The sequence below is a fragment of the Erigeron canadensis genome, chromosome 2, assembly GCF_010389155.1.
Source record: "Erigeron canadensis isolate Cc75 chromosome 2, C_canadensis_v1, whole genome shotgun sequence".
Classification (NCBI taxonomy): Eukaryota; Viridiplantae; Streptophyta; class Magnoliopsida; order Asterales; family Asteraceae; genus Erigeron; species Erigeron canadensis.
In genome coordinates this window covers 36607208-36631723 of record NC_057762.1, presented here as the reverse complement: position 1 = coordinate 36631723, position 24516 = coordinate 36607208, and the positions used below count along the sequence as shown (strand labels likewise).

The window sequence follows — 24516 nt, the reverse complement described above, 5'->3', positions numbered from 1 at the left end:
CATTTCGTCTGGTTTGCTAAATAAAGATCTTAGAGACATTATGAAAAGAACTTAAAATCGTTATGAGCTATCATAAACCTTTGATGAACTGGTTTCACTTCAACAAAACCAATAATGATATCATGACAACTAAGACAATGATGACGACGAATAGTCTTTAATGTTTTAGACGTATTTTATTTTTATTGATTAATGTAATGTAAGATTTTTTAAATATGAATAAAAGTGTTTATTAATATATGTGTTTTGTTAAATATGAAATACATAGTAATATAATAAGGGAAAAAGTGGGTAAGAAATGAGTTTATAGGCAGAAGAGGTTCTTACGCTAAGAGGAGTAAAGTTGTCGGGGGTTGGACTACTTGCACCAGAGAACGACATGTGACAACCGAGGGTTGTCATCGGTTGCCTGAAAAAAAAAAGTGAGAATGGAGTTGCCTAAATGGTGGGGTGGACTAATGGTTTAATTTAAAGTTTTTTTTTTAAGTTTATTATTGAAAATACATTTTATATTAAAGTTGAAAATACATTTTACTTTAAATATTAATAATAATTATAATAAATAATAATAAGATTTTATATATTTGTATATAGAATATACTTGGTATGGAGGGTAGATTTTAAAGATTTTAAAAGTGCAGGTTTAAAAAGAAAAAACAAAAACAACCAATTAATTATACCTAGAAATTGATCTGAAATACAATATATTCAACCGTTGTACACATCCGGTCATACTCCATTTTTTCCGGCGGTTAGTTTTTGTATTTCATTTTTTTGTGTCCACACACAATATCTATATATATATATATATATATATATATATCTTATATATATACATTATTAAAATGGATATATTGTTATAAAAGAGTAAAAATCAACGGGTGTTTGTATGGAACCTCGTGTCGGTCAAACGCAATTGAAGCAACCCGTAGAAGTCGCTTAAAACGCGGATCGCCTAGCGGGGGTGGTGTTCCCGGCGACATGGCGGCGATCCAAGCATGGTTAGTGTTTCGGACAAAAATTACCTAAGATAACTTTGTAAAAGGATTTAAGATAATTTTCTGACCTAATATTTGTAAGTGAGGTCAGATGTTTAAGATCTTCGAACAAAAAATTTTTTTTTATTAAATATAGTAATGCAAAATATGAGTTTTGGGAAAAAAGAGTTTAAGAAAGTCTTTGAGATAGAAATACAGTAATAAAGCAAGAAATTAGTTGAAGATAAAGATAAAATACTAAAGATCAATGTTATGATCCCGAAAATAAGAGCAAAGATAATAACACCAGAATTTTGTTGACGAGGAAAAACCATTGATTCAATTAACAAATCTTAGGTAAAAAACCCCGGGAGGATTCAATCGATCCTACCTATGTTCTTTTAGTATTTATTGTTTAGGATTATAATACAATGATCAAAAGAAAAAAAAAAGATTAACAAGTAGTGACGTTGCTTTGTATTGATTAATTAGTCATTTCAGTTGTGTGTTTGTCTCCCCTTTCTGCTGAAGATGTACTCATCTATATAGAGCTAGACGTTGAACTAAATATCCGAAATATTTGGAATCTTCTTGGACTTGCTCTCCACACTGAAGAATTGGTGTAGATGACCGTTGAGAGCTTTTCCTCACATGATAAAACATATATCAGTCCCGATTCTTGTGGTTGAAGTGGTAAAATATCCGTTGAAGCTTGTTTCTTCATATCGTAAATATTATTTAATTCTTATATTTCAGTCCTGCACACAATATATTTCGTACTAGATATATGTTCGTTTGTAATGACATTAATCTTAATGATCTCAAGATCCTGTTGTATTGAAATAATAAGATAATATAGTTAAGATTCTTAATTAAGATAATACTAAGGATCCTTTAAACAATATCGGACTATTAAACAATATTTCTACAAGCCCAAGGTGTAAATATTATCAGGATCCTAGTAGTAAAAATTCTACCCAAAACAGTTCGCCCTTATTTCCACCTCACTACTTTCAGTCTAAGATATTCTTAGAGAAAAAAAAAATGATGTGACACGCTAAAAATCTAAGAAGTCCCCTAATAATTCATGAAGTGATTACCCGGCCCAAAGGTGCTTTTTTTATATATATAAAAAAAGATATCTATTATTCACACAAAACCGACTCTCCAAACGAGTAGTCAAATACACGAGTTACACAAAATTGAAATCGAACCAAGCACTCAAATTAATCGCATGATTTTGAGATCTACTTTTACATCAAAGATAGTCCAACGTCTTAACCTCTTGAAAAACGGTGTCTTTGGTCTTTTCGAACATGTTTACATTCTTAGCTTTCCGAAGACACCGACGAACATTATTCCTTTCAATATCTTCTGAACCTTCCTTCCCAATTCCCATGCCAGTTCCCAACTTCCCATAGCTATATGCCTACATTCTTGTGTCATTCAATCACATCCTTTAAAAAGAAGGAAAAACATGGGCTCAAATTTGATATGCAAATTCCTTTTTAGTTTCTTTGATAGAAATTAATAATTCATGAAGTGATTCAGATTTCAATCTCAACTTGATTCAATTACTATAACAACTTAGTGGTATTCGAGATGATTCAGTAATGAAGAGGCTATAAGAACATTCACAATTCACTTTTAGTCTTTTACAAACTTATTTCTTGTACTCTATAATACCATTAGGGAAATGATCAATCATTCTAACCAAATAGCCTAATAATCCTTCTAATTATGAGATGATGGGTATGTTTGGTACAAAAGCTTGGAGTTGTAGTTAAGGGCTTGAGGCTGGGACTAGGGGTTGAGGTTTTTTTTTTCAACTCTCTTCCTACGAGCTTTTATTTTAAAGACCTTTTGGGGCTTTTAGGAGTTTTTCGGGGTTAGGGCTTTTGATTTCTTATGTATTACCAAACAAGGCTATATTTTTCAAAGGAGCTTATTTTTTAAAAGCTAAGGGCTTTTAAGCCTTTAAAGGCCCCTAAAATCCCCTTGCCAAACAGACCCGATGACATGTGGTGTATGCATTTTCCTAAAGATGGTCTCAGATAATATAGAGAGGAAGTGTTGGTGTATGCATTTTCCCAGCTAGCTAGACGAAATTAATTATAATGATTGGAACTTGCTCTTTTGGATAGCCCGTCCAGGTGGTCGAGCTATACTCGACCACGTGGAGTTACAACTTAAACTTAGCAAGGTTAAGTTCAGGGCGTCCAGACACGTGCTAAGTGAATATGAAAACTTGACAGTGCTTGTGTGTTGTTCGTCATTGATGAGATAAGGAAGACATCAATGAAACAAGGAAAGAGAACCACTGGTGAAAGTTTAGATTGGGGTATATTGTTTGGAATTAGCGCTGGATTAACTATGAACATGATTGTTCTTCATAGTCTTCCAGATACTAGTACTTCAGCTTCTATCAATAAAATGTTAATGGTGCAAAATAAATATTACCGATACCCAAAGATATATGACATCTATATATTTATACTCTTTCAAGTTTTAATTATATAATAACTATTGATCTAAGGATATATAATGCTTTTATATTGAACCATATATATCTTTCATAAAAGAAATATAAATAGTAATCTCAATCTGGCTATATATGGAACTTCAATACTACTCGTAATAAGTAACTATGTATTCATCTTTGCTTATGGTTATATATGAGAAATTAAGAAAGTCAAACAAAGAGGTGGACGTGCCGGAGTGGTTATCGGGCATGACTAGAAATCATGTGGGCTCTGCCCGCGCAGGTTCGAATCCTGCCGTCCACGACAGATATTCATATATTTCATAAATCACGTGGTTATTATTTTTTGTCTTAGTTAATTTGCTCTTTTGAACTAATATATAAAGTTATACATCGGTTCAACACCTCACCCTTGGTTTGCAATGTTTACCTACGATCCAATGGATCCAAGGAAAATAATTGATACTAAATCAGCTCATTGATAATATTTCTATGCTAAAGATCAAAGATACAATTGATTCGAGACGCAGGGAAATTTATATGTTGCGGGGATGTGTAACATTCTTACGTACATTTGGTTCTTGGATGGGACGGTGCAGCTTATGGTACGAGATGCATTTCATATAGTTGCTTTAAAATCAAATACGTCAACTTTTATTCTTTGCAGAAACAGGGAAATAAATAGATGCAAAGATGCATAAAATATGCCAATCACTTTGTGTTTCTTAGTCATGACATTCTTGATCTAGAACATTCGAAACAGGTTAATTAGTTGCCAGAGGTATAGTTTTTTAGGTTCTTTTTTTTTTCTAATGTAAGTGTTCTTCACACAAAGTGCATTGACATAGAATGCAATATATGTACTTCTAAGGGCCAGTTTAGTTATTAGTTATAGTATATTTTTTTAATTTTGTAGTAATTATCTTTGGATATGGATTAGTGAATGCTGATAACCTTTAGTATATGGTGGCCACTGGAATTCCTATTTACTGAAGACCCAGACACCCAGCTTATCAAGCTTCATCTCGTATGCTTTTAGATTTTAAGGTACGATAGTCTGATACCTCAAATGAAGTTGTAACTTGAAAGTAATGGGTATGTTTACTTGAATGTTTTTAATGAAAATAGCATGACTTGTTTCTTACTTACAAACTTCATGCTAATTTGTTTTATATTTGATATAAATTTGCAATTATGATTTCTTAGCTTGTTCACTAATAAATATTACTAGTAAATAATCATCTATGATCAAGTGGGCTTAGATATTGTGATCTTATATATTGTTCAGTTTCGGTTCTTTTTGTTTGAACAACATGATATTCTAAAGTGATACTGGATATGCCTTCTATAATGAGGACTTAAGAAGTCAAACAAAAATGTGGACGTGCCGGAGTGGTTATCGGGCATGACTAGAAATCATGTGGGCTTTGCCCGCGCAGGTTCGAATCCTGCCGTCCACGACGCAAATTTACTTTTATGTATAATCCTAGGCTCCTACCTGGTACCACCTGTTTTATCTTGTGAATCACGTGGTTATTTTTTTTAGTCTTAGCTAATTTGCTCCTTTGAAGTTGAACTAATATAAACTTAATACTTTATATATTGGTTCAACACTTCACCCTTGGTTTGTAATGTTTACATACAATACAATTTATACAAAGAAAATAATTGATACTAAATCTGCTCATTGAAAATAACTTTAGTCTAAAGAGGTACAATTGATCTATGTTGAGTCCTAAAATAATCATTTGTAGTATGAAAACCAAAATAAACTTTAGTAGAAATATCATCTCTCAATCTTTTTTAACTTATATTAAGTTATGAACTTGACGAAAAAGCTAACTTTTGATATATAGGAAACATGGGCTATAGATAAAACAAAAGACTTGAGAGTCGACTGAAAGTCTCGTCGGTGTCCGCAAAGTCGAAGGCATCTCCATTATATTGGTTCAAAGTTTTTAAAGTTATTCAAAAGTGTATAACACTCCCTTCATCTGCACATTCACATATTTACTAAAAGGTTATCAAGTTTACATATTTAAAAAAGTTTTTTTTTTGGTAGATGTCACTAAACACTTCTATAACATTATCAAACGGGAGCAGTTTCTACACGGGAAGGATCCATTCCTGACATTTGTTTCGGTTTTTAGATACATAAATCTTGGGCGTCTTAACAACAAAATTGCTAAACTATATTAACAACCGGTTCTTCCATGAAATATTAAGGACCGTTGCACTATGTGAATACCCAACTAGTAAATAATACTCATATATAGTTACAACTATTATTCTACTTTAATGTAAACATATGGATAAATGTAACAACAAAAAACTTGAATTAAAAAAATCAACTTTATAACATAATACCTGGTAACTCCATTTATTACACAACTATCATGGACGTCATACGCTACCACCTTCAACTTTTAGACGTAGTACGTGTTCTCGCTAAACAACTTAAAACAAATTCGGCTACTTAGGGCGAATTTAGAAGTTGTATGTTATACTTAGGGAGAATTTAGATTTTTGATGACTAAAATGGGTAGCTCGAAGATATCTCTACTAAAATTGTATAGAGATACCAAATTATTCTTTGTATGTTTGGGACATACTCAAGCTAGAAGTTGATTTTCATGTCCATTTTTGTATTTTTAAGAAAAACTATTAAAATTAAAAAATTAGCGTTCGATATCAAGTAACAAGATTTTGAAAATAGTGGCTTTAAAAAAGAAAGAAAGGGTAAGGTGTTGAATTATTGTTATTACTTTAATATTTTCTCTTAAAACAAAAACCATACATAAAACATTTAAGGGTCGGTCGGAAAAGTCACGAGGTCAATATCACTACTTCATTCAACTATTTAAGGGATGTTTGGTTGGAAGGAATCATTGGAATTCACTGGAATTGAATTTGAATTTAATTCTTTTAATATGTTTGGTTGGATATTTGATGGAATTGAATTTAAAACATTCCACCAAATTCCTTAAATCATGGAATTTGAAATTCCTCATATATGCAAAGGAAAGTTTTGAATTACATTGGAATTCATATGCTTGACTAAAATATCATTATTATTATTATTATTATTATTATTATTATTATTATTATTATTATTATTAAGTAATTTTATTATTATTAATTTTATTAATTAGTTTTTTTAATTATTTTTAATATTGTTTTTATTTAAATATTATTATATAATATTAATTATCATTTTATTATAAAGATTAAAACTTTTATTTTTTTACTATTATTTTTATTACTTTTTTTAATACTTTTATTAATGTTATCATTTTTATTATTAGTTAGTAAGTATATTATTATTATTGTTGTAATTATTATTGTTAATACTTATTATTTTTAATTATTTATCATTAACATTATTATATTATTATTATTAACATTTTTATTTATTTTATTTATATTTATATTAATTTTTTATCATGATATTATTTATTTAATTATATTTAGTAATATAAATATAAATATTTTATTGTTATTAAAATTTATTAATTATATTTTATCATTATTAATATTTTTTATAGTTATTTATCATCATTATTATTTTATTTATTTTTATTAACATTTTTATTTATTAATTTGTATTTGTATTTTTATTTTAGTTAATATAATAACAATTATTATAATTATTAAATTATTATGATTTTTTTATTTTAATATAAATTTTATTATTTTAATTTGTATTTAACTATTATATTATTATTATAATTAAAGTTTTATTGTTATCATAATTGTTATTATTTATATTTTATTAAGATATCATAAAAATGTAATAAAGGGTAATTTTGTCATTTTCTATAATTTCAATTCAGATTACTTAGTTAAATTCCGTTGAATTCTGTCAATCAAACACATGACAAGTTTTAAAACTTTTTCAAAATCTAATTCCTTCAAATTCTAATTCCTTTAATATATTCCAATTACTTCAAAAATATTTTACAAACCAAACACCCCGTTAAAAGTTTAAAAGAAACAAATGCTAAAATGTAAGATATGTTTTGAAAATATGTCATCTCTCTCCCTTATCCCTGTAATCTTATCTCTGTAACACAAACACCATAGAAACCCGTTATGCCTTTAACAATAAATATTTAACTATATAAAATATGCTTCCATGCATTATAGTGATAAATATCCAATTATATTTCTAAAAAAAATTTTTAAAATTATATATTACCAAAATCGAAGTGAGGGCAGTTATCCACACTGCCTCTAAGCTAAATCCGCCCCTGGGCTAATGTACATCAATGGCACATTTTCTAGTAACAATATGTAGAGATTTTGTTAAATTGGAAATTTAATATTATATAAGTCTCAATTCAAATTGCAAAAATTATATAGTAGATGTTTTGAAAATTAATAAATTCAAACCTAATAATATTTACATTTGGTGAAAAAAACCGACTCTAAGATAACATCTGGTTGTTTTAAATCAATCTTTTGATTTGGGGTAAAAGTAAAAACATCTCATGTTTATGTTAAAGTTAGATACTATTATTAACTTCAAAATTATAACATGTGACAAAATATAAGATAAAATAAGAAAAGATAATGAAATTTGCATATCATATTTTGATGATTTAGAAAAATATTTAGTAAATTATTAAGAAGATTAATTATTTTTTCATACTCTCTTCATGTATATAATAAGATTGATTACCAACTCTTAGATGAGTTGACCACCATGAGGTCGTGGGGGTTTGTGTCTTGAGAGAATGTGATTCTTACGAAAGAGATTTAAAAATAGAAGTTAACCATTGATTTTTCACAAGTATCAATGCAGTATATCAACCAATTCCTTTTAAATAGGGATTAATATTTTAAAATTTAAATAACTTTACATGAATTGTCATAATTTATATTGAATTTTAATTTTATGTATTGTATGTAATGAACTTTTATATGTTGTATACTATATATAGTTGACCAATTAAAAACTTATAAGTAACAATTAATATAACTGCTACATATATACTCAGATACATACAACACATTGAATTTGAAAATCAATGCACAAAATTAAAGTTTGATATATAAAGTGATAATTCATGTAAATTACGTACTAGTGTAATTCATTTTAAATCAAATTAGTCACGTGGAGTGCTTCGATATAAGGATTTTATAATAATAATAATAAGATACTCCGTATATAGATAGATTCCTCTCTAAGTTTTGTATGGCACTTGCAAGTTGAGTAGTCAAAACATGAACTGAGAAATTAATTGTCAATGAATACCCAATCAAATTGTCCAACGCAAATTTAGTAACCAGTTGTCGCCGTTTTTCCATCTCACGTTTCCAAACTATAACAACAAGTGTGCGTGTGTGTGTGCTTTTTTCAATTATAATAATATTGGGACGGAGAGTGAGATACGAAATGTTTAGATCATCAATCATTATCTAAACAATCTTTTCTTGAATCAATCTGCCTGCCTGCGTGACATGATGAAGTGAGTATCATATATATAAATATATATATATATATATTAATTGTTCTTTTAATTCTGTTGCTGCTTTCTTTACATTTTCAAGTCAACTATCTTTGAAATGAATTCCATATGCTATATGTTAAGGTTGTTTATCTTTTTATTTGCATCTTTTATTGGATACGAAACAAATTATGTGTTGAATGCTTATATGTTTCCTGTAGTTGTTAAGTTTAACAAAATGATACTGTATATATAGATATTTTTACACACACAGACACAACATATTCCTTTCCAAGTTAGGACTAAATGTATATTCCCAGTTACATGTTACTTTAGGCCCCTGGTAAGGCCAGAACCTCTATAAAGTCGAAAACTTTAAGAGGTTCTCACACGCCTAATTAATTAGGACAGGTTTAACTCCCTAGTGTCATGTCGGGTCAATATTTGTATGGGTCACCTACTATACGAAGTCACAATTAACACAACAAGTTGAGCTGCTTCAGGAAAAAAAAAAAAGCAGATAAGTTGAATGCAAAAGATAAAGTTAGAGGTGGCAAATAGGACGGATCGCTTATTAGATTGTGTAACAGGTAAATCGGGTTTGAGTAATAATGCTGTTTTAAAGTACTTTTCTGTTACGGGCCAATATGGGTCAGCTCAACTGACCAGTAGAGTAATCAATCTTGATTAAACATTCTGAATTTAAAGAAAGTAACCTTTAATACACATTAAGGAAATCTTATTCTTATCATATTAAGAGGATTGATTTCGTATCTAATTGAATCGTTACGTCATTGAATGTGCTTTAACGAATACCTTTGGGACATATGTTAGAAAAATAGTTCTCAAGATACCGAAGACTTTTTTACTGGAGTTGGCTAAGGGCAGGCAGTTTTATTTGTTAAAAAAAAGTGGTTATGCGGGTAGGATTGATATCTGTTATACATGCTTTACGTGCTAGGCTCATGTCTGTTAAACCAAATGCTGAATATGATTCAAGTTTTCACTTATGATAAGCTTTAAGTGAATGATTCGTATTGTTTTTATTATTAACATGGATTTCTTGTTTGAAATCTGATGATGACAGGTCACAAACTTTTTTTGGGATTTCTCTTTCTCTTATTATCATTAACTTGGCTGCTATAGTGGAGCGAGCCGATGAAAATCTTCTTCCATCTGTGTATAAAGAATTGAGTGAAGCATTCAATGCTGGACCATCTGATTTAGGCTACCTAATGTTTATGAGAAACTTCGTTCGAGGGTTGGCATCTCCATTGGCTGGAATATTGGTTTTAACTTATGATCGTCCTACTGTGCTTGCGATGGGCACGCTTTGTTGGGCGTTATCAACAGGTATTATGGGTGGCAGTCAATATTTCAGTCAGGTTGCTTTTTGGCAGGGTGTAAATGGATTTGGTTTGGCGATTGTGATACCTTCACTCCAGTCATTTATAGCTGATAGCTACAGCGATAGTGTGAGGGGGACGGGGTTTGGGCTATTGAGTCTTGTTGGAAAGGTGGGCGGTATAGGTGGTGGTGCGCTTGCTACAGTTATGGCTGGTCATGAGTTTTGGGGGGTACCTGGATGGCGTTGTGCATTCATTTTGATTTCTGCATCAAGTTGCCTAATTGGGTGTCTTGTATTCATGTTCGTCATTGATCCTAAAAGGTACCAAGTTTTTTAGTAGATTTTCTGTCTTTTATCATTCAGATGTTTTAACTTCCTTTTTTATTTAGAAATGAACTCTTGGACCGGACTTCTGAAGCTGGTTCAATATGGGCCGAGTCGTGGATAGCCATGAAAGGTGTGATGAAAGTCAAGACGTTTCAGATCATCGTATTGCAGGGTCTTGTTGGTTCACTCCCATGGACTGCCATGGTATTTTTCACTCTGTGGTTCCAACTAATTGGTGAGCATGTACGTGTTTTTCAGTATTATTTTATGCCTCTTAATGTGCATAAATGCTTGTCGAAATCATCTACCTGTGGTCAGGTTCAAAGTAGAGGTTATAATATGGGTAGGTCAGACGGTTTGGTTAACAGGCAGGAGTCAGGTCAAAATAAGTCATTTTTTAAGCGTGTGTAACTGATCTATGACAAACAATTTTACATCCATTTTTATATTTCAAAAGCATTGATGTGTTAAATATGTTTGATAAACTGATAATATGAAAAAATTGTACATACTGATCCGCCGTATTTCAATGTGTACACAGTTGTCTACCATTAATAAAAAAAAATTAGGGAATTATGGTGGATTGATTGTGAGGGAAAAGCAGGGAGTTCTCTGCTTGTGGTAGCAGGCATCATTTCCCATAAATGATAAACAGTTGTTTAATTGAAAATTTCCTTCTAATCTTCAGGACCTATATCTCTGTTTTTTTCTTTTTCTTTTCTAGGCTTTGATCACCAAAAGGTTGCAATACTTTTCGGCCTTTTTGGGATGGGCTGTTCTTTTGGATCCCTGGTGGGGGGGATCATAGCAGATCGGATGTCTCAAAAATACCCTCATTCTGGTCGAATAATGTGCGCACAATTTAGTGCAATCATGGGGATCCCATACACATGGCTTCTACTACGGATAATCCCACAATCAGTAGACAACTACCACATTTTTGCGGTCACACTTTTCCTAATGGGCCTGACAATAAGCTGGAACGGGACGGCATGTAACGCGCCAATGTTCGCAGAAGTAGTTCCTGCCAAACACCGGACCATGATCTATGCATTTGATCGTGCAATGGAAGGCTCCTTTTCGTCCTTTGCTGCACCAATTGTTGGGATCCTAGCGGAGAAAGTTTATGGGTATGACACCAAATCAGTGAACCCAACAGCAGGGTCCACAAGAGAAGCATTAGCATTGTCCAAAGCACTTTTCTCAATGATGGCGATTCCATTTGGAATGTGTTGCTTGTTCTATACTCCACTGTATCGGGTTTTTAAGCATGATCGAGACAGTGTGCGACTGGCTACTCAAAAAGAAGAAGAAATGATTTGATTAACCATTCTAGTTAAACTGTATGTTACACTAGTGAGTCTACTAAAACTGTAACGATGTAACATGAACATTGAAAATGGCCAATTACATTTAGATGAGAACAATTTGTAATACCTCATGATCAAGTTTCATAGTAAGGCTCTCAGAAGTTAAATTATGTTTCTATGCATTTTGTTTCTTTTGTTTTTCCATCTTTGTAATTTTCACTCATACACAAGTTCTAATTTTTGATCTTAAATTGCCCAGCATCTAATGCTAACTGCACAAACGGATCAATAGATGTCTAATCATGTTTTTGAGTCAGTCACTAGACAGCCAAACGACGTATTGTTAGCGGCTATACAGTTGATAAATCACTTTGTGGCTATACAGTTGATAAATCACTTTGTAGGTTTTTAGATTTTACCTTGTTAACTTTAAAAAACTTTGAATTAAAGTTACAAATCACTTTGTTTATATAAAAAAAAATGGGAACTACATTCGTATTCATATATTTTGTCAAAATAAACACTGAACTCAACTGTCTATATGTTTGTGTTATAGTTATGATACATTCACGCTATTAGTACACATTCTAATCAAAACAAATTGGTGACTCGGATCATTTCTTCTTCTTTTAGGGTAGCCATTCTCACACTGTCACGATCCCGTCTAAAAACCTGATACAACGGGGTGTAGAACAAGCAACACATCCCAAAAGGAATCGCCATCATTGAGAAAAGTGCTTTCGACAGTGCTAGTGCTTCTCTCGTAGACCCAATGGTTGTTTGCACAGATTTCACGTCATACCCATACACTTTCTCTGCTAGGATCCCAACAATAGGTGCAGCAAAGGATGCAAATGACCCTTCCAGGGCACGGTCAAACGCATATATCATGGTTCGATGTTTGGCAGGAACCACTTCTGCAAACATGGGTGCATTGCATGCAGTTCCATTCCAGCTTATTGTAAGGCCCATAAAAAGAAGTGTGACTGCAAATATTAGGTAGCTATCTACTGATTGTGGTATTACTCGTAGAAGAAACCAAGTGTATGGGATCCCCATGATGGCACTAAACTGGGCACACATGATTCGACCAGAATGAGGGTAGATCTGAGACAATCGATCTGCTATGATCCCACCCAATAGTGAACCGAATGAACACCCTGCCCCGAAAAGGCTCAAAAGAGTTGCAGCCTTCTGGTGATCAAAACCTAAAAATCAAAAGAACAATAAAAATAAAATGCCATCTTGTAAGATGGTAGGTACTGAAACAGGACCAAGCTTAGATGTAGGTTCTGGTAAAAGTTGTTAACATGGATGGGTTGGGTATTGGTCAAATGGTTTGGCCGTTTGGGTAAAAAGGGGTTAGTTTTGTATGGGCTGGGCTATGTTGACTTAAACTGTTGTCCAATTTTAATATATCAAAGGCCACAAATATATTACAGTAACTGTACTAATAATCAAATGATTTGAAGAGGATGATTTAAAAGGTTATATCTTGTGTGCATCAGAATATCTTTTTTTTTCTCTCGATCTGTTTGTCCATTCTCCTGTAAAGAAAATAAGATCCATTTTACTTGTTTCACTGATTAGAAGTAATAACCGAACCCAGACCCATTCATGGTAAATGGACCACAATTGCTACCTCTAGTCAAGTCATACTAACATAAGCTCAAAATTTCATATAATAACGAAGAAAAGAGCATACATGCTCACCAATGAGTTGGAACCACATGGTGAAAAACACCATGGCGGTCCATGGGAGCGAACCAACAAGACCTTGCAAGACAATGATCTGAAACGTTTGGATTTTCATCACAGCTTGCATGGCAGCCCATGACTCAGCCCAAACAGATACAGAATCACGTCCCCTATCCAACAATTCATTCCTAAAGCGAAAAAAGAAAAATAATTATTTCACACCTAAAGGGCTAAAGGCATAAACATTACCAAAAAGAATCCAAGAAAGATTTAGTTACCTTTCAGCGTAACTCTCTCCCACATCACGATCAACGCTAGTTAACCTTCTAGGATCAACAACAAACAAAAACACTAGAAACCCAATTAAGCAACTTAACCCCGCCATCAAAACAAAAGCACACCGCCATCCAGGTACCCCAAAAAACTCATGACCAGCCATAACGGTAGCCACCACACCACCACCTATACCACCTACCATCCCAACAAGACTCAAAAAACCAAACCCCATCCCCCTGACACTATCACTATAAGTATCAGCTATAAACGACTGCAATGCAGGAATCACAATAGCTAACCCAAATCCATTTACAGCCCGCCAAAACGCAACTTGACTAAAATAATGACTACCACCAACTGCCCCTGTTGATAACGCCCAACAAAGCGTCCCCATTGCAAGAACAGTGGGGCGGTCATACGTTAACACCAATATTCCAGCCATTGGAGAAGCTAATCCTTGAACAAAGTTTCGTATAAACGTTAAGTACCCTAAATCAGACGGTCCAGCATTAAACGTTTCGCTAACTTCTTTATATACCGATGGAAGCAGATTCTCATCTGCTCTCTCCATTATAGCAGCCAAATTGATAATAATCAAAGAAAGCGAAACCCCAAAAAGTTTTCGTGTCCTAACATCATCAAAAATTCATATTCGTAAATTTTGTATGAGTTACTAATAAAAACACTACATACAAATATTTTATAATAATGCAACTGAAACTAACTAAATAGTAATCATAAAAATAAAAGGAACAAGATATATAAAGCCATATAAATATGAATAAAACAACTTACTTCATGTTATGCAGATTGGTGGGTTTAGGTAACAAAAGCTGAGATTGATTCACAACGTTAGGACGTATTCTCATCTCTATCTCATAACAAAAGCTGAGATTGAAATTAAGGCCACCAAATATTAACCATTTATATTTTTAGGAAGATATTTATATATAATGTGTATGTGTATATATTTTTCCAGTTTATTTGGAAAAAAGATTGATGGGATTTGGTGGCAGTTTTTGGTGGTTGACCCGGGAAGGATTATCTATCTATCTAGGAATGTATAACCGGTTAATTACGAAGTTGATTGCGCTTAAGAACTTTAATGAATCTTGTTTAAGATTTGTAATTTATTAATGAAAAAGAAAAAATAACATGTTATAATTTCCTTTTTGATTTTTGATTGAAACTAATTTGATCGTTGACTTTTGTCTTATTGTTTCGTTGGGTTTGGGTTGATTAAGCCGAGGAGATCTATAATCTAATCTATATTGTATTGTAGATCTAAACAATCCACGTGGGTATAATTCCAATATATTCTTTTCTTTTGTGAGTTTGTCCTTTTACATTTTTAAAAGTGAATTTTTATTTTTAGGAAAAACAAAATGATATGGTAATTGGTAAGTAACATAACTTTGTTTTTTTGATAATTAGGTAGAAAATAAAATCATGTAATAAGATAAATAATCTTTACTTTTATTTAGAATACATTATAAAAAATTTTAGTTTAATCACTTCATTTTTTAATTTAAAAAAACTATTATTTTCTCTTAATTTAAAATTTGTTTAAGATGAGATGATGTCCACTTATGATATCCGGGTTAAGACATTCCCAATTATTTTTTTAACTCAATAGCTAAAATACGACTGTGTGCTTGTTTGAGACGCATTTAAATAAACAGGCAAAAGTATATATGATAACATGGTTTTAGGTAAAATAAAATAAGTATTAAAGTAAAACAAATACAACAATATGTTTTTCTTTAGTGAAAATCATTGTGCATCATGAAAATCATCATACAGCAATTACTTCGTGAATCTTAATGCATCAATTTAACCATAATTTAAGGGTTAAAATTTTATTTTATTTGTCTTACATTAATATTTGTTTTATAATACCTTACCCAACCTCATGATAACAATTAGTCAATTACTCGTATCACTTATAACCTGAGCTACATTGAGGCTTATTTTTAGTCCACTATAATATTCGGCTAAATACTTTTACATATAAGTTTTCGTATGAAACATAAAACTATAAACTAGTCGGTATCCAACTCGTTATTTTATATTTTTATAGTACAATATAAATATTAATAATACAAACAATATATTCATCTATGTTTAACCTAAATACATAACATAAAATGAGTCCATTCGACACAACTATGTTACATATATATATGTACATCATTTTACATATCATTCAAAACAACATAAGGGTTTAGATCACTTCTCCTTTTATAGAACTCATTCTTACATTTTGATTATCAAGCTTGAAAACCCAATACAAAGGGGTGTACAGCAAGCAACATATACCAAACGGAAGAACCATCATCACAAAAAGCCCTTTTGACAACGCTAACGCATTGCTGCTGGACTCAGATATGGGGTCTACAGTTTCCAAGTCATACCCGTAAATCTTCTCTGCTAGGATCCCCACAATGGGAGCAGCAAAGGATGAAAATGACACTTCAAATGCACGATCAAACGCATAGATCATGGTTCGGTGTTTGGTTGGGACAACTTCTGCAAACATTGGTGCGTTGCAAGCAGGCCCATTCCAGCTTATTGTAAGGCCCATAAAAAGAAGTGTGACTGCATATATGAAGTAATTATCGACTGATTGTGGGATTGCTAGCAAGAGAAACCAGGTTAAAGGGATCCCCATGATTGCACTGAATTGTGCACACATAACTCGGCCCGAATAAGGGTACATCTTTGACAACTGGTCCGCTATAATCCCTCCTAGAAGTGAACCAAAAGCAGTTCCTATCCCGAAAAGACTCACAAGAGCTGCAGCCTTTTGGTTATCAAAACCTTAAAATTTAAAGAAAAATAACTTATTAAGTTATCAAGTTTATATTAGTGTACTTTTAAGTTACAAAATCATGCACCACTTTAGTGACCAAAAAAGGGTACATACAGACTCACCAATTAGTTCGAACCACATAGTGAAAAATACCATGGCAGTCCATGGGAATGAACCAACAACACCCTGTAGGACAATAATCTGAAATGTTTTAACTTTTATCACGAGTTTCATGGCTTTCCATGATTCAACCCAAATAGAACCATAACCAGACTCATGCTCTTGTTCTAGCAATGCATTCCTATAATAGAAACAATTAGAACATATTCATAGCTAAATGACTAGAACACTACTAATAAATATTTGGGGTAATGTTAGAACATCAAAATAAGGGTATCCAACGAACTCCTGATATTTGGCAGCGACTAGCGAGTCCTTTTCTATGTTCATTTAGGTCATTATAGGTTAATTTGACCATATAAAGCCTTGTTTTCACAATTTTTACCATTATAACTTGTCAAAATGGGACAGGGGGCAGGTCAAATAAAGCTATAACTATTCATATGGGCATGAATAGATTTCAAATACTTTCTGGAAAATGATTAATACTCCTAATATATCCTCCTAATAATCAATTTTATTAGGCATTTATATTGTTATATTATGACATTTGCATAAATATTTTTAAGAAACTTTGATACCTTTCAGAGTAAATTTCTTTTGTGTCACCATCAACTGTAGTTAGCCTTTTTGGATCAACAACGAAAAAGAACACAAGAACTCCAATCAAGCAACTCAACCCGGCCATCAGAAAGAAAGCACAACGCCATCCGGCTACCCCCCAAAACTCATGACCAGCCATGACAGTAGCCACCACACCACCACCCATGCCACCAATCAATCCAACAAGATTCAAAAATCCAAACCCTGTCCCCCTCACGTTATCACTATAAGTATCAGCTATAAACGATTGTAAAGCTGGAATAACAATTGCTAATCCAAATCCATTAATAGCCCGTAAAAAAGCAACTTGGATATAATAGCGACTACCACCAACAGCAAATGTAGATAATGCCCAACAAAGTGTGCCCATTGTAAGAATAATGGGTCGGGGATAGGTTAGTACCAAGATTCCAGCCAATGGAGATGCTAGACCTTGAACGAAGTTTCTTATAAACGTTAAGTAGCCCAGATTAGTTGGTCCAGCCTTAAACGTTTCACTTACTTCTTTATATACAGATGGAAGAAGATTCTCGTCAGCATGCTCCATTATAGAGGCTAAGTTAATTATAATCAAAGAAACAGAAATCCCAAAAACTCTTCGTGGCCTGTGATCATCCAAATGTAACGTTTAAGGCGTATGCACCAGAGTCTCGGGTCTAATTTGCAATTATTTCAGAGTGTAATTCAAAGGGCCAAATTATTCCTCATTGTCAATTAGCAAACAAGTGAATTGTAGTTTTGTCTATTAGTAAAATTCTAACTGATCTATACATGAGTTTACACAACCCTAACTCGGTATTAACAACCAAGGCATACTGTCAATTAGCAAACAATTGTAATTTTGTCTTCCTAAAAACCAATCTATAAACGAGTTTATGATCTTTTATTTATAGTATGCTTTACATTATAAAGATTGGAAAAGCTTAAATTATTCTCACAATTTACACATAATACTCCAAATGTTCTTAAAAGGAATAATACATATGTCTTACTCATAGGCCTAAAAACATTTCTAATCCATTAATTACACGGCATATGGTTGCTACTAAATTTCTTGATCATATTTGTTTTCTTTTCTTCCTTAACTATTCGGTTAATATTTTTTAAACTTAATCACCACATTCCATAAGCAAATTAATTTTAATATAAAGATTTTTATTAATACCTCGTTGTGTTTTCTAATTCTTTTCTAAAAAATTATAATCTTCACCAAACAATGTAATAAAGTCAAAAACGAGTTAAATAATAAACTTCAACCTTGATGTAACGTGTAGACAATATATACCTAGTTATTATAAAATTGTATAAGTTAATTGACGTTTTAACCTTCACGGCAACGGGCAACAGTGTATCTTTGGAAAAAAAATTATGAATACAATTCCTTGTTAGCATTCAACTCGCCCATACTACTTTTGATAGGAGTGATGGTTAGGTATGGGCCAAAGTTTTGACCCAAACCGAACCTTCAATATATAGTTGATACTACTTCAAAATAGTTTTCGAGTAAAGTCGAGTAATCATTTTTCTTTCTTCTTTATACCACGGTAATGTTATCTACGAAAACTTTGAGCTTGGGACCAACAAACACACAATTACCCCAGTTTTCTGTTTGATTCACATTCTCTAAATATATAGCTCACTTTCATGTTTAATAGAAGTCTACATTAGAATAGAAGACAAATCTATTTATTCATAACTTCTAATCAAGGAGGTAATAATAAACCATATATCACTAACCAGTTGACGTTAGAAAAAACAAATGTCACCAAGAATTTAACGTAGATTAATCTGGCCTCTATACGCTAATCAAACAACTAGAACTAAAGAAGATGGAAATAGATGAACATACAAAAAAAATATATAAAAAAAAGACAATATTATAACCGTAGATAACCGATACGCACCTCATTGTACAGAAGTATAGATTTGATATGTTTGATAAACAAGATAGTAGATATAGATTAATGAATGCTATGTGGTATTCTCATAGCATAAACCATGTGCTAAAAATATCCATCGGAAATGGATGCCATAAATAGAAGTTGGTGATGGAATTTTATATAGGAAAGAAATTGAGATTTATGGGTATTTGGTTAGACTTTGATTTTTGATGTTTGACTTTTTGGATGTTCGAAGATCTGTTACTCGTATTAGTTTGAAACAGGATCCACGTGAGTGTGTCAACTTATTGTTCTGTTTTTTGTTTTTCGATAGTACTCGTAGTTTTTTATCATTCAAATAAGTAAACATACTTTTAAAGGTTAATTACTTAAATAGTTTTGCTCGATATTGTTGTTTTTATACTTTACGTTTAGTTATAACTCGGATCACTTGGACTATACCTGGACCAAACCGCCGTTAATTAACCATTAGATTCTCATGCGTGTTTGTGAGTTTTCCGAGAAACTTCAAATCAGAAAACTGTTGGTCAATGTTTGTGCGGACTCTAATTATTAGATCATTTTCATACCAAATGCATGATCTAATTGGTAATTTCTACGTTTTCCGGTGAATTGTTGAAGTTTCCGGCCACCATGTTTTTTTGCATAACATCCTTAGTTTAAAGAAAGAGAAAAAAGAAAGTAGAGTCAAAGGATGGGGGGTTTTTGACTGTCAACTAACGACAGTTTGGTCCAAGTATGGTCCGAGTCGACTTTTTACAAAGTTAGGTATGATCTAAGTAATAATTAAATGTTAGGTATAAACTAGCAATATCGAGCAAATATTAGGTATCGTTTAAGTAACTAACTCTATTATTAATTTGGAGAATGTCGAAGAAGGAAGTTTTGTACTAGTAATACTATGCTAACAAGCTCCAAATATAATGTACTACATTTATACTTCTATATTACTATATAAAAATTATACATTCTTTGTTGAAAAAAAGAGTTGTGAAATAACCATTTTGTCCTTAATAAATTAATTTACAATATGGGTCTTTTATCTTCTAAATATTTCCATCATCGCCTTTACAGTTACATCAACCTGCACCATTCGACATTGACACCACCATCAATAATCGCCACCATGACCACCCATTGCCGACATCATCAACCGCTATCACGGCTATCACCGCTGCATTACGCGGATACCGTGCTAGTTAGATCGAGAAGATGTATTGGGGCTCCATGATAAGTGATACATATAATGTACGATCAAACATAAAATCAAGTAATATTTTATGTTGCATACTTAGCTCATTGTTTAAAGGGCTTATTAAAATAATACGAATAACTTAGTTTTTGTCCTATTGTTCATATAATAATAATGACTATTTTATTTGACTTACATACAATTTACTTTCAATTTTTGTCTCCTGTATCTTTTACATAAAGGATCGATTTATAAGAGAATGATTCCAACTTAAACCTTAATTTCTTCATCCATTTTCTAATTTCAAGATCACAAAACATTGCACTTTTAAGTTTATCTTATAAATACATATGATGGCAAACTTGTAAACAACATTATATCTCTGATTTATATTATTACATAAAAGCAAAATCAATATAATATGAATGTAATAAGGCTAAATATGATATGGATACGAAAAAATGATAAAAAAAAAAAAAAAAAAGAAGTTTTGGATATCCTAAGTGACGAACAACTATTATTTAAAAAAGTATCAGAAATATGATAGTTACTAGATTATTACCCGCGTAATACGCTAGAAAACATATATAATTATTGACATGTTAAATTTTTATAATATCATAAGTTTATAAATATTTAACCAGATATAAGCGCTAAAATATATATATATATATATATATATATATATTAGTGGTCCTATACAAAAATATAATATAATAAAAACATATTACATAAAAAAAGAAAATTTTATTGTAAAAAAATCAAAAAATAATTTTAAAGACGAAAAATGATGTCATATATAAAGATATTAGTTTTCATAATTTTATCATTAATAACATTATTAATGTCTACACAGTTAAATAAAAAAATAATAATCATTTAAATTTATTAAAATAAAATTGAATCTAAAAATGTTAAAAATGATATATGACATTATCATTTGATCTAATAGTTCTAATTAAAAGTTACACTTTATATAAAGTTTCATACTTTTCTAATTATGAATTAAGTTTTTTTTATATATATTTAAAGACTATTGATGTCCGCACAATGCAGCGGCGGTTGGTGTGGTTATTAATGTAAAGGTAATTTCATTACGGTCGGAGACGTTTGCGTGGGATATGAAAGGGGGGAGGAGGGAAACGAATTTTGAGTTAGGGTTTTTGCTATGTGTTTTTGTGGGAGGGAGAGATAAATGTTGATTTTTTTTAAGAGCATTTTAATCACAATCCATAAAATAAAAATAAAAATGTATTAAGATGAGGGTAAATTTATCATTTCAGGTTCTTAAAATTAATGAGGGGAGGGAGTTTGTTTTATAAAGAGGGTAAATTTATCATTTCAGGTTCTTAAAATTAATGAGGGGAGGGAGTTTGTTTTATAAAGGAAGGATAAATGGTATTATGTAAAAAACATTTCTAAAAGTTTAAAAGCCATATGTATACACGAGAGACAAATGTAATTCTGTTTCTATATATCGAATCCAAAACCTTTCCTTGCTTAAATATTACGAGTACTACGAGTACCAATGTGTACCATATAATGATGTGATCGAGACTTACAGAGTATTGAGATGTGAATAGACTATGCAAGTGAAATATTGAGGCCCAAATCAGTATGGGCCTAAGCTTATTCGTCGTTTAATGTCCAACCACTCTCTGTTTAACGTTTCTCCATTTCAAATTTCCACCAGTTTAATACAGTAGTTTATCGAAAACTAAATATATTGCTTGTGATATACAAGGCCACAAGGGTGACCGTACAACAGAAACTTCTCTTTGACTTAAAAGTGTAGAAAGAAATATTACTAAACAAATGTAAAGCATGTTTAAAATGATGATGCACCATAGTTAATTTTTTGATGAATCATTTATATGTTAACATTAAAATGCTTTCTAAAATGTATACCTAAGTAAAACTTTTCTCCTCGTATTACACCAAATATCTAAGTGACTAGTATTAAAGTTAAATGCTTTTGATATGAATTACTGAAAGATAGGAGACTTTGTATCATAAAGACATGCGTTATGAGATAAACGGGTTTTACAAATATTTTGTTGTCGTATCTACTGGCAGACATGTTATTGGATTTTTCCCGGACCAAGGGCGGCTAAGGGCTGCAACTGGATTGACCAGCTAAAGGGTGATCCTTCGCCAATGGGTCACTCCGTATAGAATACCTATGTGATTATGTTAGTCTGATTTTTTTTTATTTTTTATTTGAAAAGTATAGAATATAGATCATTTGCTTGCAACAGATGATCAAACTTACGTTGTTTCATGGTAAAACCCTGCCCCCTCTACATGACTCAAACTTGTTTCAGTAAAGTACTTTTTGTGAGATCCTTTTAAATGTCTTTCCTATGTTTCAAACTCGAGACCTGCAAAATGTAAAGTTGGTACTCAACCATTGAGCTATTTTAAAAAACATATTCTTAAATGATTCGTTAAGACTACCAAAATATGATATCAACTATCAAGCAGTGTGGAGCTACGTGCAGGCTTGGATAGGCCGTGGCCCACTGGCCCACCCTAACAGTTGTCTAAAAGCATGTATATGTTACATATCTAGTTGAGTCAATGAGTCCATGAGATTAGAGACAATTTGGCCAACCCAAAATTTTTGTCCCGTTCAATTGGCGATGGTAATTTGTCTTCAACTTCCGCACGGCAATAGAACAAGTAATTAATTCGCGATTCATTAAGGTGTTTGAACTTTAATTTAATTGTGGTGATGTATATTATTTTTTATTTTTGAACAATTATTATGTACAAATTAATGTTTTTTGAACGACCACTTTTATTGAATAAAAATCATGAGTCACATATACATTATATATAGTAAAAGGTTTATGTAAGAACAATTTAAATCGTAAAAACCATAAATATCTTCAAATTATAACTTGATTAAATTTGTATGTGTGAAAGTTATATGTGAACAAATTAATTCACAAATAAACATATCAATTTATATTTTTTTTCTTTTAAAAACGGTCGTATTAAGCTATACTTAATATTACATATGTTTATATGTGAATAGTTATACATATTAGATTTTTAATATTATATCTGTGTTTTTGTATGTGTGTTCTTTAATTTTTTTTTAGCTTTTCTCATTATAATTTATAACTTGTGCAATTGTCTGATTACATATACTATCATAGAACTTTACAATTGTGTACTCTATATTTTACTAGATTATTGTCTCGCGTAATACGCGGGTAAATATCTTTTAATTTTGATCTTTATATATAATATAATACTAATAATATAATTTTCCTAACTAAATATTAACTGTTAAAATGTTCGGTCTCACTTAATTAGCATTTGGTTATGTTGATAGGGTTGTGATCAATTAAAACTTTGACTCAAATGAACCAGTGATAATGTTTTTGACCTTAAAAGGATCCAACAAGGTTCAGGTTTCAATTTTCACATTAATGGACGACTGGACGTGGATTATTAAGGGGGATTTTGTAGAGTCTTGGGTTTCATCCACGCATTTGTGTAAAGTAAGAGTAGAATAATATGTCGTTCAATAATATATATATATTTTAAATGTTTTAAACTTTTTAAATTGGTTATTATCATAAATCCAGTATTTGTTTGTTATTATATTATATTGGCAAAAGTCAGCGATGAATTTTGTAATTCTTTTGTAACTTAATAATTCTTTAGTTATTGCTTTATCATACGACAATTCGCTAACTAATGTCAATTTCTATCTCATTTTTTTATTCGATCAAGAATCTCAAATATTGTTCCACAAATATTAGTTTTTCAAATTTGAGTTTAAGAATTCATATTCTTTTCTAAGCAAACTAATCAAACTTCTATAAATAAGAATACCTAATTTAATAATTAATTAAATTATTAGGAAATATATGAATTATTAATTAAATTTTGATGTATACCTAATTTAATAACTAATTAAATTTTTAGGAAAAATTGATGAAAAGGTAGATGTGAACATGTAAATGTATTAAAATGCCCATAATTTGTAATTGTTTCTCAAAAATT

At 31.4% G+C, this 24516-nt stretch overlaps 3 protein-coding genes and 2 non-coding genes across 5 annotated transcripts; 3 read left to right on the top strand and 2 right to left on the bottom strand.

Annotated features, from left to right (window-relative positions):
* The first annotated feature begins 3681 nt into the window (after positions 1-3681).
* Positions 3682-3763, top strand: TRNAS-AGA. Its single transcript has one exon. It is a non-coding gene; the product is annotated as a tRNA-Ser (tRNA).
* Positions 3764-4837: 1074 nt separating this feature from the next.
* TRNAS-AGA lies at positions 4838-4919 on the top strand. Its single transcript has one exon. It is a non-coding gene; the product is annotated as a tRNA-Ser (tRNA).
* Positions 4920-8645: 3726 nt separating this feature from the next.
* On the top strand, positions 8646-12064 carry LOC122587177 (multidrug resistance protein 2-like). Its single transcript, XM_043759271.1, has 4 exons — positions 8646-8930; positions 9997-10578; positions 10647-10819; positions 11309-12064. Exons 1-4 carry the CDS (start codon positions 8923-8925, stop codon positions 11905-11907), a joined length of 1362 nt encoding a protein of 453 aa, XP_043615206.1. The 5' UTR covers positions 8646-8922; the 3' UTR covers positions 11908-12064.
* A 301-nt stretch (positions 12065-12365) lies between these two features.
* LOC122588635 (multidrug resistance protein 2-like) lies at positions 12366-15030 on the bottom strand. The gene is made up of 4 exons (XM_043760791.1): positions 14664-15030; positions 13871-14497; positions 13608-13780; positions 12366-13102 (listed from the first exon to the last, which is right to left on the bottom strand). The coding sequence occupies exons 1-4, from the start codon at positions 14735-14737 to the stop codon at positions 12486-12488; spliced, it is 1491 nt and encodes a 496-aa protein (XP_043616726.1). The 5' UTR covers positions 14738-15030; the 3' UTR covers positions 12366-12485.
* A 1062-nt stretch (positions 15031-16092) lies between these two features.
* On the bottom strand, positions 16093-19312 carry LOC122588192. Its single transcript, XM_043760316.1, has 4 exons — positions 19308-19312; positions 17382-18008; positions 16803-16981; positions 16093-16688 (listed from the first exon to the last, which is right to left on the bottom strand). The coding sequence occupies exons 1-4, from the start codon at positions 19310-19312 to the stop codon at positions 16093-16095; spliced, it is 1407 nt and encodes a 468-aa protein (XP_043616251.1).
* Between the last annotated feature and the right edge of the window lie 5204 nt (positions 19313-24516).